At 39.4% G+C, this 18,714-nt stretch overlaps 1 protein-coding gene across 3 annotated transcripts in view; it reads left to right on the forward strand.

Annotated features, from left to right (window-relative positions):
• Positions 1 to 18,714, forward strand: part of runx1 (RUNX family transcription factor 1) — a 270,658-nt gene that overhangs the window by 215,398 nt on the left and 36,546 nt on the right. For all 3 annotated transcript variants that reach the window (XM_039743515.1, XM_039743512.1, XM_039743513.1), the window contains exons 4-5: positions 2,777 to 2,881; positions 13,364 to 13,555. In XM_039743515.1, coding sequence (XP_039599449.1) covers positions 2,777 to 2,881; positions 13,364 to 13,555 — 297 coding nt within the window. The remainder of the gene's footprint in view (positions 1 to 2,776; positions 2,882 to 13,363; positions 13,556 to 18,714) is intronic.

The following is an 18,714-nucleotide window of genomic DNA, read 5'->3' on the forward strand; positions in this document are numbered from 1 at the left end:
TTTGGAATTTGGAGACCACCCCTTGCATGACAGATTATCATCACTTTGTAGAAAGAAATGCCAGCTGAGCTTGTATCCCTTAAATGCTGCAGCACTTTCCTGACAGAGTAGACATGCAGTCGTTGGTCCCACCCTTTTGATAGATGGCACTTTATTTGTCCCCAGGGGAAATCTGGCATTTTACAGAAGCGCAGTAAATAAGTAAATATTGTTATATCGTGACAACAACAGAATGATTAAAAAGAAAGGGAACTTCTGACTTGGCTAAAGATAAGAGAGCAGCCGCCGTCACAGTGACGCATTCTAAAGGCGTTTGGCCGTTAGCAAGATGGTGCCACGGTAGTTCTTCTTGACACGCTCATGCTGGATAATTCATTGGCTGAAAGCACTCGTTGTCAGTGTGCCATCCATCCATCCATTATCCAACCCGCTATATCCTAACTACAGGGTCATGGGGGTCTGCTGGAGCCAATCCCAGCCAACACAGGGCACAAGGCAGGGCGCCAGCCCACCACAGGGTCAATGTGCCAAGTACTTGTATATAGTACAGTAGCAGTAGTAGTATATAATATATAGTACATAGTGCACCACCTCCACATCCACTCCCTGACCGCCGGGACAAGCTTTTTGGTGCAATGAAGCTCAGTAACCTCTTCCTTGGTTTTGCTGATGCTGAGTTGCAGACAGTTCTCAACGTTCTCCCCCTGACTTCTCTCCTCTGTCTCATCGCCCCGTCAAAGATGAGACAAAAGAGTCGCAAGAAAGGTTTGGGGCAGCCACCCGTATAATTTTTCCTGGCTGCAAAAGTGTACTTATGCGTACAGGTTCGACTCCAAAACAGAACTGACTTGATGAGGCCATGAGGGTAGTTTTGCAGGAGACTAGAGGAAGTGAGGTCATCAGGGATGGAACCGGTTAAGTGAGGTCAATGAGAGCTGGTGGAATTCCCCAATGGAGAAGAGGGAAAGGATCAGTACACTCCACCACCCCCTGATTTGGCGTGGAATTACCCTCATTCAGGCCCTTTTAGTTCAGTGGTTCCCAAAGTAGGGGTCGCAACCCTCTGGGTGGTCGTGAGACATTGGGTGGGGGGGGTGTGTCACGAGTAAATTACTATTAAAAAAAATGGTATTATGATGAACGGATGGATTGAGAACCTAACAGTATTAGCCTTCTACCTTACAACAATGTAAAGTAACTTGTACACAGATGTCTATTGATAGATTGAACTGATTACAGTAATGTTAGCATAGCTGTAAAAAGTGAATGATTTCCAAGAAATCAAATACTTTCTTTAAACTTTTTACAAATTAATTAATTTAATTTTTTAGAAATAACATTTTATCCATAACTAACAACAGATAAAAACTAGTAGTTAATAGTTACATTTAAAAAAAACATGCAAATTAAAAAACCATCAGCCTTTCAAATTTCTTTCCTTTCGATCGCGACCCCTGAGGTGATTACGACACATCAATGGCGTCAGTTGCAGCAGATCAATTTACAGCACCATGTTAAATATTCCGACATGTGCACGTAACGTGTAGGTCATTTTCATCGCTTTATGCTTAGGATATTATTTTTGTTGAAATGAAACGTTGGTTAATATCGACCAATGACAACGCAGATAGGCCACCCATCTCATTAGGCGAGGTGTTTTGTTGAAATTAAACGAATGAGTAAATAACAATTTTTTAAAAAGTTAAATGGTTGTTAGAGTGTTATGTTATTTGTTGTTGTCATGCTCTTGTTTGGATAGGATATTTTGTTGAAATTAAACATATGAGTAAATTACTATTAAAAAAAATTATATGGTTGTTAGACCATTGTGTTCTTTCATGTTGTCATACTCATGTTTGGATAGGCCTATTGGCGCATCTGCACCGTTGCACGCAACATTTGTATATTTTAACCACTTCCGAGGATAGTGGGAGTCACGAGTCACTGACACGGTTATTTTGGGGGTCGTGAGCTGAAAAGTTTGGGAACCCCTGCTTTAGCTGACTCCCATGCACACGTTTGCATCACGACCCCTTATCGATACACTCCAGAAGTGCAGAATCATCTGCGAGTGACATGACCTGCTGTTAATATTTGTAGTCAGAGATGGTGACAGGCCTGTTCCTTGTGGTGCTCCAGTGTTGCTCACACAGTCCTTGAGCCTCAACAATGTATGATCTCCAAATTTTGTAGTCCACGTTGGGCCCTCTCTCTTCACTGTCAACTCTCTGCTTCTTCACTCTGCTCATTTTGGTGCACAGTGTGATGGACCCATCTCTACATGGTGTGACCGAAATGTGTGCAAATCGACCTTAAATGAAAGTCTGCAATGAGCTCCTTAACCACGCCTAACGTTTTTGATTTATAATTTCAAACTGTGGAGTAGAGGGTGGAAATCAAGGGAAAAATGTTTCTTTGTCCCAAACAATATGGGCAGTGTCGCATTATGCATGGTATTATGATGAACGGATGGATTGAGAACCTAACAGTATTAGCCTTCTACCTTACAACAATGTAAAGTAACTTGTACACAGATGTCTATTGATAGATTGAACTGATTACAGTAATGTTAGCATAGCTGTAAAAAGTGAATGGCAGTCTGATGGATGGATGAGTACTGATGCACTGTTGACGGGTTATTGATAACGTGTAAGTGTAACCATTTTAAAATAGAGCAAGGTAAGGTGACTGATTGTTTGAATGAAGATGTCACATTTTTTACCTGCTGTCCCTTTCTCTCCATCAGCTGACCGTCACTGTTCTTTTTTTGAAACAGGTAAAAGCTTCACCCTGACCATCACGGTATTTACAAATCCTCCTCAGGTGGCCACGTACCACAGGGCTATCAAAATCACAGTGGACGGTCCACGAGAGCCCAGACGTGAGTATATTTTTCTCTTATTGCTTTCTGCACCACCCGACTCACACTGCACCCAACCTGGTGAGCCCATGGAGACCCACGTTACCTCTTCAGGCCGAGCCCCATGGGTGCAGGCAATCACCATCGAGCCCCACCTCCAGGCCTGGCTCCAGAGGGGTGCCCCGGTAACGGGAAAACGTCATCCAAATTTCTTAATCATCATAGGAGGTTTTCTGAACCGCTCATCCCTCACCTAGGACCAGTTTGCCTTGGGTGACCCTACCAGGGGCATAAAGCCCCTGACATCAGAGCTCCTAGGATCATTGGGACACGCAAACCCCTCCACCACGATAAGGTGGCGGCTCGAGGAGGAGGAGGAGTGGAGTCAGATGAGGTGGCTCGGGCATCTGATCAGGATGACTCCTGGATGCCTCCCTGGTGTGGTGTTCTGGGCACATTTAACTGGGAGAAGGCCCCGGGGAAGACCCAGGACAATGTCTCTCGGCTGGCCTGGGAATGCCTTGGGATTCCTCCGGAAGAGCTAGTAGAAGTGGCCGGGGGAGAGAGAAAGAAGTCTGGGCATCTCTGCTCAAGCTGTTGCCCCCGCGACCCGATCTCAGATAAGCGGAAGAGGATGGGGGATGCTTTCTGCACTTGATGGTCACAGAGCCAGGAAGAAAGTCAAAAGCCTCAAAACAGAAATAATATTTTCAGCTGACACATGGACAAGGCATTTCAGAAAATATTAAAATGCGAAGCACGTTACGAGTCACACATTGTGCACACTGAAGGATAGTATTACACCAAGGATATTTATTAGCAGTCGAGTCGTCTCGAGAGGAGTCTACTGTTTTGCCTTTGGCAGCCCCACATCATTGTTCTGGTTTTGCTAATGTTCACTTAAATGCACATACTGTATAGTATGTGTGCATGAGACCCAAGTGCACACTGCAGTATGCAATATGCATATACCAGCATACCAGTATATGTGTAGTGACACAGGATGTCCTGCAAAGATTTATGAAGTGTGTTCTTCTTCCTCAGAGGCTGTAGGCCCCGAGTGCTGGCCACAGACTTGCATTCATGGCACTCTTTGACCCTGTACCTTTACATTGTGCTATTCCAGCAGATCATATTTTATATATGCAGTATACTAAGAAATACATTCTCAGTCCAGAGTTTTAATCCAATTCAGGGTCTTCAGGAAATAAGCTTCAATAGGGAGCCAGTCAGACATGGAGGACACACACACACACACGTGCAACCTTTTAATTTAGTCTGATTGAGCATAAATTTTCACCTATGACTGCAGGGAGCTAAACAATAAAAACCAAGACAGCATTATAAAAAGAAATGCATTATAAAGACAAACCACAACGTGGAAACTGAAACAGAGAAGTCAAGTCAAGTGTATTGGGCTGTGCAAATTCTTACTTGCATGTCTCCTCAGAGCAGTTGGCGATAATACAATACCAATAAAAGAAACACACACACACATAAATGTATTAAATAATCCTGTACTACATACAACACAATATAAATATATTTCATCAAGTATATTGTGTACATATTGTGGGGTCACTTTTTTGGAAGCCCGAAACCAGAAAGAAACGGCTAGGCCAAACATATTAGAAAAAGAAGGGGGGACTTATTACAGCAAAGAAATAATGAAACAAAAAAGGTCAGGATACAAATGAAAGGAGATATAATGAGCCTCTAGGCCACAGGGTCTAACTTAACAGTCTGGTAGGATGCGAGCCCACCTGCCTACCTTGAGGCATCTCCTCCTCCTTCTCCTCCTCGTGCTCCTGCTCGCTCTTAATCACCTGTCATCTTCTCTGACCTTTCTTCATCCTGCAGGCCAACTCATGACTTTAAGTTCACTGGACTAAGGACCGGTGCTTTAAAGCCGTAGCCAGGAACTATTTCTGAGGTGGGTTTGTAAACCTCTTCCAGGACAGGAGAACCCCCGGTGCTGTCATTCTAGAGCTCTTCCTGGCAGTCGCAGGTGTTCCTGCAGCTCTAAAGTAGACCGTACGCCAGACACTTCTTCACAGTGGGCATAAGGCAACCAGCTATTCGCATGATGGGACTACTTTTTTATGCTGTGGCCTCCCATTGTGCATGCTTACTGAATCTTTAATCCCTGGGCACTCTGCATTACACTGAGTCATAGCACCTCCTTCTGGCCATCTTGTGTCACTGACAAAGTTATCACTACCAGATTACTTGCCACCAGGGCTACTTATGTAGGCCCATCTCCTGTCATGGAGTATCAGAATTACATTGCCATTATGTATGTGTACAATAATATAAACTGATATATATATATATATCTATACTAATAAAAGGCAAAGCCCTCACTCACTCACTCACTCACTCACTGACTCATCACTAATTCTCCAACTTCCCGTGTGGGTGGAAGGCTGAAATTTGGCAGGTTGATTCCTTACAGCTTCCTTACAAAAGTTGGGCAGGTTTTATATCGAAATTCTACGCGTAATGGTCATAACTGGAAGCTGTTTTTCTACATTTACTGTAATGGAGATGAGCTTCAACGCCGTGGGGAGTTTCGTGTGACATCATCACGCCTCCCACGTAATCACGCAGTACATAGAAAACCAGGAAGACCTCAAAAAAGCGCTCAAGAAAACATGCATTATATAATTGAGAAGGCAGCGAAACAATAAGAAGCGAGTTCTGCTACTTCGGAAACAAAGCACGATGTAAACCTACACTTTAAATTAAGTTCATAGACAGGCTGCGCTGGCGTTTGTAATTTAGTGCCTGCCCATATAAGGCCGTCCGTCAGCAGCAATCCAATAGCAAACTGCCACGGGTAAATATTCACGGGTGAAGGACTGTGCTTATGGAGAGGAAGATGAGATGGTCAGGGTGGTGTTTGACACAAACTCAGCGAAACTGCGAGAGAAAGTTTTAAGTGCCAGGACTAAGGTAACATTAAATAAAGCTATGGACATAGCATGAGATGGCACCAGCACAGCTGGGAACCTTCGATGCAAGTACACCGAGTGGCTCACGTGAACTGACGCAGTGCACAGATAAAAAGCAACAGTTCCAAAAAGAGCAGAACAAAAACCGAATTACACAGTTGAAAAGGCAGCAAAAAATATGAAGCGTCTAATAAGCATATTCATAAATGCAGCTACTGTGGAAACAAAGCACACGGTGGAAAAAGTCAATGTCCGCTAAAGGAAGACAGTGTAAAAAACCCGTGCATGCAGTGTGTCAGGTCTCAGATAAAGAAGAAGACGAGCTGTTTATTGATGCAGTAAGAAACGAATCGATGAATGAAACCTGTCATCTTTACAACGATTGACAAACACGGAATGTAACTTGAACACAACACATCGTACAAATACGACCCTGATTGAAAGAAATAATGATAATCAAATCCTTGATGACAGCAACATTCAATAACACTCACAAAACAATTACTGTATATTGACAATCATGTTACGTTATTTTTAAAATGTTCCCTTTTCTTTTTCATAACTTCTACTTCTCCACTGCGATACACGGGTATATATTTAAATGTATATATATACCCCTATCTACAGTACATACTCTCGCATAGACAAGCCACATGCTGTGGCTCAATTGTAGAGTCTTAAGCCTCTAACGCCGACATTCGAGGTTCGATTCCCGAGAGGGGATGCACTGAGTATGTACGCGCTACTGATTCATTTTACCTTGGTTTGGGACGTATGAAAAAATATTCGGTTAACGCAGAATCATGTTACGTTATTTTTAAAATGTTTCCCTTTATTAGCACAAGCACAGCTGAGAAGCTTCGATGCATGTACTCCATAACGCGTTAAAAAAATAACGCATTTAATCACACTTTCAATTCCAAGCAAACGGGAACTTTTGTCAATGCATCATTTCCTGGTACATCCATTACACTGATGCACACATCACAGCTACAAAAATGTTAGAGTCGGAATAAAGCGCGTTCCTACGACTGATCATTTCGACTTCGAGCGAAGCCTTGATAAAAGCATGGTTTTGTGCACACTGAAAAGCAAGCAAAATTAGATGCATTACAGAAAGCGGACTTTGTGGCTCTTACTGGGGATCATTGGACTTCCGTGACCGTTAGTAATTCTAAATACATCTAATTACAAAATGTTCAATGATCACACTGTTTTAGCCTAATGTACAAAATAATTTTGGCTAAGGTTACTCAGAGTTTAAAGATTAAGTTGGTCAAATTACCTTTTATGTTTCTGACTTATTTTTTTAAGAAGAAAAACTGCACTTTATGTTGAAATTTTGGTTATTATTATTTAAAGACAATACTATTCTGAAAATCTACTTAAAGTACTTAAACTACCACTTTATTTTTAAGTCTGCCCAATTTTAACCAGGGATGATATTTTTGTTTCTGTTTTGAATTCAAATGCAGTTTAAAGGCTTTTTTTTTCAGAAATTAAAACAGCTTCAGTTTACAATATTCATGTCCATGTCTATTATTTGATTCTGTAAGCCCACTAAAACACTTTTAAATTAAAAAAAAACATTTGCGATTTGGGGCAAATTTACGTGTCGATTACATACGATTAATCAAGATTAATTCTTACACAGCCTCTAATTAATTGGATTAATTTTTTAATCGAGTCCCACCTAATATATATATATATGTGGATATATATATGTAGATTTGTATATATAAATGTGTATATACAGTATATATGTAGATATGTATATGTGTATATACAGTATGTATATATATGTATGTGTGTATATGTATATATATATAACTGTGTATATATATGTGTATAGATGTATATATATATATATATTTATATATATATGCCAGCAACACTCATGACAATAACAAAACAATTACATTGTCAATCATGTTACGTTATTATTAAAATGTTTCCTTTTCTTTTTACTTCTCGCTGCCAATGCAGGTATTTTGCTATATATATATATATATATATATATATATATACAGATATATACAGATATATATATATATATATATATATATATATATAAATAGATAGATATGACAACAACACTCAATATCAATGACAAAACAATTACATTAACAATCATCTTACGTTATTTTTAAAATGTTTGCTTTTCATTTTCATAACTTCTTTAACACACTACTTCTCCGCTGCGAAGCGCGGGTATTTTGCTAGTATATATATATAGTAGAGTGGCGGGTAGAGTGACTCGAACAGAGGCTGGCACGTTAGTGAGGAGGGCCCTGCCCGGCTCCCCTCTCCTGACGTCACACTTCCCCTTTCCCTCGGCCTGCAGCTGCTCTCTCGGATTTGTGCAAATAAATCACTCCTGCAAGTGAACTATGATACTTAGTACAATAAGAGAAGTTAAGTTAAGTAGACAGACAGACAGACAAACATAAATATATTCATTGTGACAATATAAGACTTGGAGAACCCACAAAAAAGGGTTGGGGAACCAGCAGGCAGGTCAGTTTGAAAAAAGATGGTAAATAAAAAGCACACAAGGGTGCTTTAAATGTCACAATGAAGAGCTTCTGAACATTCGTTTCTCAGTCACAGTGAGCCGCAAGAGTGACTGCCTCCTTCTGGTGCTGGGTGGTATTAAAGAGCTGGTTTCTTGTGGCGAACACCCAGCATGATGGCCAGAAGTGCCATCAGTCATCCTCTGTCCAAAATTCCTCTTAACTGTGGACGGAAAGAAATACTGTATTACTGACAGTGTCCCCTCTTGTGCTATAGTGGGATTGCTTATCTTTACAGGGCCCCAAACATGTCTCCTACTCCCCCATGATATACAGTCATATGAAATTTGGATTTTTGTTTCTCATTGGCTAAGCTTTCAAAGTAGCAACTTCCTTTTAATATATGACATGCCTTATGAAAACAGTAGTATTTCAGCAGTGACAATAAGTTTTATTATATTAACAGAAAATATGCAATATGCATCATAACAGAATTAGACAGGTGCATAAATTTGGGCACCCCAACAGAGATATGACATTGATATTTAGTTGAGCCTCCTTTTGCTAATCTAACAGCCTCTAGACACCTCCTGTAGCCTTTGATGAGTGTCTGGATTCTGGATGGAGGTATTTCTGATCATTCTTCCATACAAAATCTCTCCAGTTCAGTTAAATTTGATGGCTGCCGAGTATGGACAGCCTGCTTCAAATCACCCCATAGATTTTCAATGATATTCAAGTCAGTGGACTGTGGTGGCCATTCCAGAACATTGTACTTCTCTGTCTGCATGAATGCCTTTGTAGATTTCGAACTGTGTTTTGGGTCATTGTCTTGTTGGAATATCCAACCCCTGTGTAACTTCAACTTTGTGACTGATGCTTGAACATTATTATCCTGAAGAATTTTTTGATATTGGGTTGAATTCAACCGACCTTCGACTTTAACAAGGGCCCTAGTCCCTGAACGAGCCACACAGCCCCACAGCATGATGGGACCTCCACCAAATTTGACAGTAGGTAGCAGGTGTTTTTCTTGGAATGCGGTGTTCTTCTTCCGCCATGCAAAGCGCTTTTTGTTTTGACCAAATAACTCAATTGTTGTCTCATCAGTCTAAAGCACTTTGTTCCAAAATGAATCTGGCTTGTCTAAATGAGCATTTTTGTACAACAAGTGACTCTGTTTGTGGCGTAAGTGCAGAAAGGGCTTCTTTCTCATCACCCTGCCATACAGATGTTCTTTGTGCGAATTGTGCTGAATTATAGAACGATGTACAGATACACCATCTGCAGCGAGATGTTCTTGCAGGTCTTTGGAGGTGAGCCTTGTCTGTAACCATTCTCACAATCCTGCTCATATGCCGCTCCTGTATTTTTCTTGGCCTGCCAGACCTGCCGGGTTTAACAGCAACTGTGCCTGTGGCCTTCCATTTCCTGATTCCATTCCTTACAGTTGAAACTGACAGTTTAAACCTCAGAGAGAGCTTTTTGTAGCCTTTCCCTAAACCAGGAGACTGAACAATCTTTGTTTTCAGATGTTTTGAGAGTTGCTTTGAGGATCCCTCACTGTAAAAAGTAATGCGTTAAAATTGCTTAAAAAAATAAGGCAACAAATTACAAGCAATATTTTTGAGTAGATTTGATATACTGCACTATTGAGTAAACTTAATTTATTAATTAACTCAAATTTACCTACAATAAATGAGTTTGATTAAATATAAGTAGTGGCAAAAATGGTTTCATTTTACTCCGATTTTCATTTGAAATACAGTACTCAAAAAAAGTGAGTATGCAATGCTGGACAGTAATGACCGTATAACAAATACATGCTAAAAATCCATATCTCTTAATTTATTTGAACATACACAGATAGTCACAACAACGGAGTTATATTTTCAAAGGAAAATTAAATCAAATGTCTGAGGATAATTTTTACTGAATTACTGACATTCAAATTTAAACTTTCTTCAAAAAGTATATCTCAATCAAATAACGTCCCAGGAATGAGTGGTAAACGGGAATCCTGCAGCTGGTACCGCTCTTCAAACACTTCCTGCATTTACGCCAACATATCCTCTTAAATGAATGGCCGCCTTTTCCACCACTTTTCAGTAAGCGATAGCGGAAATCCTGAAATAAAATAGGACGTATGAAATCAAACATCACTGAATAAATCACAGTGTTAAGAATTAACTAGAAAATACATGGCCTATGTAGAACACTAATTAAATAATAGGTCAAATAATACCTTGACGGTTAGGCAAACGCCTTTTTATGTTGTTTACAGGTCGTATAGGACAAACGCCATATCGTTCTCAAACTTATCTCAAAGTGTCATTTTCTTTTTCCGTGTAAAATAAAAGGTTTTTTTTTATTAATTTTATTACAATCAATACATAGCAGTCAAGTTTTTACAAAAAAAAGAATTATGTTAAGAACAGATCGATCCCCACCCCTGAGAGAGAGAGAGCAAGCCAAACGGTGTAAAATTTAAGGCTTGTAAATTAATAAATTCTCTGTGCTTTATAAACTTATTTTAAAATATTACTGATTAGATCCTGCCATGTTTTGAAAAAAGTCTGTACGGATCCTCTAACTGAGTATTTGATTTTTTCCAATTTTAAATAATATAACACATCGGTTTCCCACTGACTTAAAAGAGGAGAGTTTGGGTTCTTCCAGTTTATCAGAATAAGTCTGCGTGCCAACAGTGTAGTGAATGCAATCACAATTTGTTTGTCCTTCTCCACTAATAAAAGTAAAATAAAAGTTTTAAACGATAAAAAAACATATGAACATATGTAACTATCCGAGAAATGTGCTTGCTTTTTAAAGCAAACCAACAAGGTAAGTTGTTAGAAAGACGCTACTTTGCCCGCCATGTTTCCCACATGAAGGGAAAGGTTTCGTGAAAACAACAAATGATTACGTCTGTAACTATATGAAATGAAATACCAGTTATTCATTACAGAATTAATATGCTTTATACTTACACATTCGTAGTAAAATAGCTCTTATTATGGATAAGCGTTACAGCTGAATGCGTTGTTGTAAAGACCAAGAAATCGATGTGAGAGGAAGTGCCGTGTCATTACATTTCGATGTGAGAGGAAGTGCCGAGTCATTAAATTTAACTTAACTTATATATGTTCAGTTCACAGTTTAGTTTTTTTTTACTTAGAATAAGTTATAAAAAACGTTTACATTTTAAGAAAAGTAGTAAGTTAACATTATTCTTAATGTTTTTATTGAATTAGAATTAAATAATCTTTAAAATGGGTAAAATCCATTTTCATTAATTAAGGTAATGATTATTTTACGTATAGTTAGCTATTTTTTATTAGTATTTTTCACACATGCAAGATTTATTTTTGACAGTGCATGCTGTCTGTCACTCTTCAGAGGAGAGTCAAAGGGAAGCACAACTTGTAACTGACCACCCTAAATACCTTTTACCACTCATGATTGGACACACTGGTCTATGACGTTCAAGGCTTAACGAGCCCATCCAACCAATTTGGTGTTGCCAGTAATCAGCACTGAGCAGTGTCAGGCATTCAAATCAGCAAAATGACAAGGGGACCCACCTTTGTGCACAGCCAGTTTTTCACATTTGATTTCATTCCATACAACTAAATACTGCTTCACTAAAAATCGGAAAACACCGCAGTACTCCGATGTTCCTAGGAAATAAAAGACACACCACTGTTATCTTTTATGTTGAAAGTCGAGTCAATTATTATGCAGGCTGAGAGGGGCTCCCAAACTTTTTCATATGACTGTCGATCTGACAGACCTGTGAACAAAGACGCCAGGCTGCAAGACTGAATACTGACTTGAAGGGAGTGACTATGTGATCAGTTATTTTGTGTTTTACGTATGTAAATAATTGAGACCAGTTTGCAAGAATCTGTGAAGCTTTAAAAAAATCTTTTTCTATTGATCGAAAAGCCTAAATAAATTCATTGGGGTTTAGTACTTGTATAATAAAAAAAAAATGAAAACTTCCAAGGGGGTGAATACTTTTCATAGGCATTGAATGTATGAATGTTTATGGTCCAAATTCCATCAGTTTGAGGCCAGCTTTATTCTGAAAAGGATCCTTCTGTAGGCAAATGGTAATTCAATTCATTTCATATCATTTCATTTCTGTCCATTTGCATTCAGCGTTTATTAGCATATCTTGTAAATTAGGACGGAAGAGAGAGCACTAATAGAAAACCGCTGTTCAAATGTAACGTCGGTAACTTTGAAAGGAAATAAGAAACAGACACGCCAATAAGGTGAACTGCCAAAACGGCAGTGGAAAACTTTGCTGCAGCTGTGAATCTGGTGGCAGAGCTGGCCACAGAGAAAAGGCTGTCTTTTTTTTTTTTTTTGTTTTTTTTTTTGAGTTTTTAATTTTTATTTGGTCTTCTTTCTTTCCCCCTTTAGTGGATTCACAGCTCTGGCTGGAGTCTGTGTTTGGGGGGGTGAGTGGAAGGGGGGGGAGCGCAGACGCCGCCTTTTCGAGTTGGCGACAGGACAAATTGGCTCCTGCTTTAAAGTGCGTAAAAGAGGTTTTATTTTAAGAAGCAATCTCTTCATCTGCAGTGACAGACTTGAAGTTTTTCTGGATTTGCTACCCACCCTCGATTTCCAACACCCACCACCCCCCAACTCCTTTTCTAGCCCACGTTTACTCACGCTGGGAGGTCTCCTGCAGATCTTTTTTTATAAGGTTTCTTTAAGCTTGAGTAGAATATGGAATTTTATTATAACCTGGCTTTAACGGTAACATTGACCCCCCAGCTAGTTAAAAACGAATGGAAAAATCTGAACGCCTTAAATTTAGAACCAGTGTTTCTGCAGTTTTTGTCTCACTGGGATTTGACTGTTTTGTCTGTATTTGGGTTTGTGTCTGAAAATAGCACCAGTGTAAATGTATGAGTATTAAGACTCACCCGTCTTTTTTCACTCTTGTTTTGAATCTCTTGCTGAATCTTCCCCTAGTATCAGCACCTGGGATTTTCATATACTTTTCTTTTAATGTCGGGTAGGACATCGTCAGAAGCTGGAGGAGCAGAGTAAAACAGGCAGCCTTGCTTTTTCTGAGAGACTGAGCGAGCTGGAGCAACTCAGACGCACCGCCATGAGGGTCAGCCCACACCATCCCAGCCCTACACCCAACCCTCGTCCTTCCCTCAACCACGCCACACCTTTTGGGAGTCAACCGCCCAGTCAGCTGCAAGGTGAGTTGGGCAATGCGGTTCAGTGATAAAAATACTTGAGATGTGCCATTGATGACAGGTAACAATTCATCACTCCCCTTAGGCTTTATTCCTAACTATGCACATCCAGAGACGTGCGTATTACAACGTGTTAATGTGTGGGCATTTTAATTTGTCTATTCACACTGACATGGGTGAATACTCATGCACTTTAAAGTACTATTCGTCATGAGTCTTCCTGTTATTGGCTTATCATTTATGGTAAAAATAAATTTCTCCTAAAGGCCATGTCACATTAAATGACTTTTCCACCAACTTCTAGTCACTTTCATTTACATAGTCTCAACGAGTCTGAGGCTGTCGGCAGTACGCTCCCGTGAAGTCAGTCGCAAAATGTAACATGCCCAGTGATTCACTACAACTGGTCCACAACTTGCTTGTCACTCTGTGTCCATGAGCTCTGTTTGGTTATCATGAAGGTTAAATATTTACAAGGCAGCAACAAAGCATAAGGAACATGGGAGTTTTGGACCTCCCAAACAGAAGAGATGCTCATCTGTCTAATGTCTTATGTTTCACATATCATGACAGAATGGAAAAAGCTGTCAGATAAAAAAAAAAAAGAAAAAAGCAGCCATACCTGTTAATCCTTCATGCAGCACCGGCTCTGTCAGGTAGCACATTATTGGCTGTCACTAAAAGGGCTGATCATGACTGTGCTGGAAGGTTGGCATTCGCTAAATTAGACATGCCCGGTAATTTTAAGTCATGTATGTTGACAAGAGCCAGGTAACCATATCAGCTATGGCAGTCAGTGAGTCCGACATGCCCAACGATTACAAGTCTTATAATGTGACATCAGCTTAAGGGGGGAGAAAATGTAGCCATCTTCTGTCATGGGCTATCATTTGGTGTGTTATTATTTAGTGATTTTGGACATCTTAGAATTATGTTGTATTTATCTTATTTATTTTAAACATTACTATATTTTTGTTAGGTTTTGTTGATCTTGTGCCACTACTTTTGTTTATTGTTTTTCTATCATGGGTGCTATCATTTTGTTTATTTTGGATATCACCATATTATTGTTGGAGATGGAGTTCCATTTCCACCTCGGGACAGCCAGGAGTAGATGTTATGTGTAAACCAGGTCTTTTCCTTTGGCTTAGGTTTACATAATTTTTTTCTTTCCCATTTATTCTAAAGTATTTTTGTTTATCTGACATGTTTGTGTTTACTTTAGGGTTATATAGGACCTCTTCTTAGTAATTACTTGTGAAAAAGTGGACCTCCAGTTGCATGTGTTTCTCTGTCTTTGTCATTCTTGCATGATGTCTCCTACACTTGACACTCATCAGATGGCTTTGCTCTTTTTATTCTTCTTCTTTTTTTATTATTATTATTATTATTATTATTATTATTATAGTTAGCAGCCCAAATAGCAGCCTCTGTGATTTGCTTGATGCTCAGCAGATGTCACTATTCCTAGTTTGCTTTCTGCCACACCACATTGCTTGCCAAACACTTCTCCATAATAAACCCACAAGCACAAGTCAGTTTGCTGAGGCTTTTTATCAATTTTCAGAAAATATCAGGTCGTAAGCTTTTGATCAAGACTAACATAAGTGTCTAGACCCAGTAGTTACAAACAGAGCACCATTCACATGCATTTATACATCTTTATCTTTCTTGCATCCTGTAAACTGCATTTGATGCTCTGCAGATGACATCCATTCTCTTCTTTTTCATCTTCTTCCTATTATGATGTTCTTCAGAATTTCAGTAGCCTCTGTGATTTGCTTAATGCGCAGCAGATGTTGCTGGGATTCTTTTTCTTTCTGACATGACACTTCATTTACAGATCACTTTGCAATAAGAAACCCACAGGCGCAGGTCAGTTGGCTGAGGTGGCTGCTGCTTCATATTTTTTGAATAACCAGAACATATCAGGTCATTAGTTTTTAATTAAAACTAAGATCAAGGTTGAAACCCCAGTAGTTCACAAGTAATCAAATGACAGAAAGGCATCGATCAGAATGTTATATATATATATATATATATATATATATATATATATATATATATATATATATATATATATATATATATATATAAAATCCAACATCTGTCTGTGTGTATGTCTGTCCACTTTACACGAGGGAACTACTTAACGGATTTAGATTGGGTTTTTTTCTATAATTTACTTGAACATTCCAGTTGATTTTGCAACTTCTCTCAGTGTGCTAAGTATTAGAGTTTGCTTGCGGTACCAATTTATTAGCACGAATCCGAGGGAGACTCATTGAGCTGCGGGGAGGGGCCTTCCTGACTTACGTGTCAGCCTCAGGGCATATCTTACCTCCGCTTAGCTAGCAAACGAGAAAACTACTTAACAGATTCAGATTGGGTATTTTTTACTATAATTTGCTAGAACATTCTTGTTGATTTTGCGACTTCTCTCATTGCGTTAAGAACCATAATCCGCTTGCAGGAGTGATATATTCCCACTAATCTGAGGCAAATGCTGCAGTCCAAGGGGAAGGGGAAGCGTGGCCTCAGGAGTAGGGAGCCTGGTGGGGCCCTCCATACTCATGCTTAGCTAGCAATACCTGTTTGTTTATTGATTTTTAAACTTTGGTTTGTGCTGTTTCACTACTACACAGGTGAAGCCGCAGAGGACAACTAGTATATATATATATATATATATATATATATATATATATATACTGCAGTGGGTTGGCGCCCTGCCGGGCTTTGTTTCCTGCCTTGTGCCCTCTGTTGGCTGGGATTGGCTATAGGATATAGCGGGTTGGATAACAGATACATAAATAAATAAATATATATATATATATATATATATATATATATATATATATATATATATATATATATATATATATATATATATATATATATATATATATATATATATATATATATTCATTCTGTTCTATTCTAGTTTAATTGGTGTCTTTTTCCGTCTTCATTGATGGTTTTGAGGGCTGTATATTATGTAACTACGCGGTCATTTTGTTTTTGTGATTTTTATTTTTACCGTTGTTGCCGCCATATTGTATAGGTATGCCCGGATGCATTTTGTGCCCTGTCTAATAGGGCTGATTTTGTGTCTTTAGGCTTGTGACTTCGGAGGTCATGATCCTTATCCAATTACTCACTGGAGTTAAAAGTCACTCAAAAAGGACATGGTCTTATCTGAATGGACGGATTCTACATCAGACCTTTCTGCTGGTGCTTTTTGAATAACTTTTAAATACTTTGGTTCTTTGATCCTTGTCTGTATTTTTTAAACTTCGATTTCTGTTTCTGCAGTTTACTTCGGTTCTCGGCTCTTTTCCTGGTTTTGACTTTTCTCCTGGTTACTATTTCAAATCTTTTTGCTGGATCGCTAGAGTAACAGTATCTGTGAGTAATCTTTGTCCCTTGTACTTTGGAGGTGATTCCCCAAGAGTCGAGGCCATCCTGACATCATCACTCATGAGACATCCCACTGGCTGTTGATTGAATCAGGGAAGTGATGTCAATAGCAGTTCATAGATTGAGTTTGAGTTTAGAGACCTGTAAGCATTGCTTTTTCATTTGGATTTTCTGGTTTTGCTATTGTTTCTGTTTCTGCTTCTGCTTTTGGATTCTTTTCTTTTTCTTTTTACGCTTGGATTTTGTTTTAGGCAATTTCTTTCAACCCTTTCAAGCATTTCTTGTTATACTTTCTTCATTTATAAATATCCTTTACTTTAGAGTTTCTCTACAAGCTAGTGTTTTTAAAAGTTATTCACCCCAAGAGATATCTTAGGATATTTTGGGACTTTAAAGTATATTTAAAGCCAGTTTTCCACTTTGGGCCTAATTAGGCCGAAGCCTGCCAATGGAGGCAGGAGGTCTGGCTGTCTTGGTGTTTGCCTGTTCCAAGTAGTTCTTCTTTTGTGACGTATTTTGGAAGCCTCAATCCCCTTTTGGGCTTCACAACGCCTAACTATGACATACACTCATATGAAAAAGTTTGGGTACCCTCCTTAATTCTTTGGATTTTTGTTTATCATTGGCTGAGCTTTCAAAGTAGCAACTTCCTTTTAATAGATGACATGCCGTATGGAAACAGTAGTAATTCAGCAGTGGATTAACAGAAAATATGCAACATGCATCATAACAAAATTAGACAGGTGCATAAATTTGGGCACCCCAACAAAGATATGACATCAATACTTATTTGAGCCTCCTTTTGCTCCTTTGAGCTTCTAGATGCCTCCTGTAGCCCTTGATGAGTGTCTGGATTCTGCATGGAGGTATTTCTCACCATTGTTCATATAAAAAATCTCTCCAGTTCAGTTCAATTTGATGGCTGCCGAGCATAGACAGCCTGCTTCAAATCATCCCATAGATTTTCGATGATATTCAAGCCTGGGGACTGTGACAGCCATTCCAGAACATTGTACTTCTCCCTCTGCATGAATGTCTTTGTGGATTTCAAACTGTGCTTTGGATCATTGTCTTGCTGGAATATCCAACCCCTGCGTAACTTCAACTTTGTGACTGATGCTTAAACATTATCCTGAAGGATTTGTTGATATTGGGTTGAATTCATCCGACCCACGACTTTAAAAGGACCCCGGTCCCTGAACTAGCCACACAGCCCCACAGCATGATGGGACCTCCACCAAATGTGACAGTAGGTAGCAGGTGTTTTTCTTGGAATGCGGTGTTCTTCTTCTTTTTGTTCTTACCAAATAACTCCATTTTTGTCTCATCAGTCCAAAGCACCTTGTTCCCAAACGTATCTGGCTTGTCTAAATGAGTATTTGCACACAACAAGCGTCTCTGTTTGTGGTGTGAGTGCAGAAAAGGCTTCTTTCTCATCACCCTGCCATACAGATGTTCTTTGTGCAAATTGCGCTGAATTGTAGAACAATGAACAGATACACCATCTGCAGCGAGATGTTCTTGCAGGTCTTTGGAGGTGATCTGTGGGTTGTCTGTAACCATTCTCACAATCCTGCTCATATGCCGCTCCTGTATTTGTCTTGGCCTGCCAGTCCTGCTGGGTTTAACAGCAACTGTGCCTGTGGCCTTCCATTTCCTGATTCCATTCCTTACAGTTGAAATTGACAGTTTAAACCTCTCAGAGAGAGCTTTTTGTAGCCTTCCCCTAAACCAGGAGACTGAAC

The sequence above is a fragment of the Polypterus senegalus genome, chromosome 2 (genome assembly GCF_016835505.1).
Source record: "Polypterus senegalus isolate Bchr_013 chromosome 2, ASM1683550v1, whole genome shotgun sequence".
In the NCBI taxonomy this organism is placed as follows: domain Eukaryota; kingdom Metazoa; phylum Chordata; class Cladistia; order Polypteriformes; family Polypteridae; genus Polypterus; species Polypterus senegalus.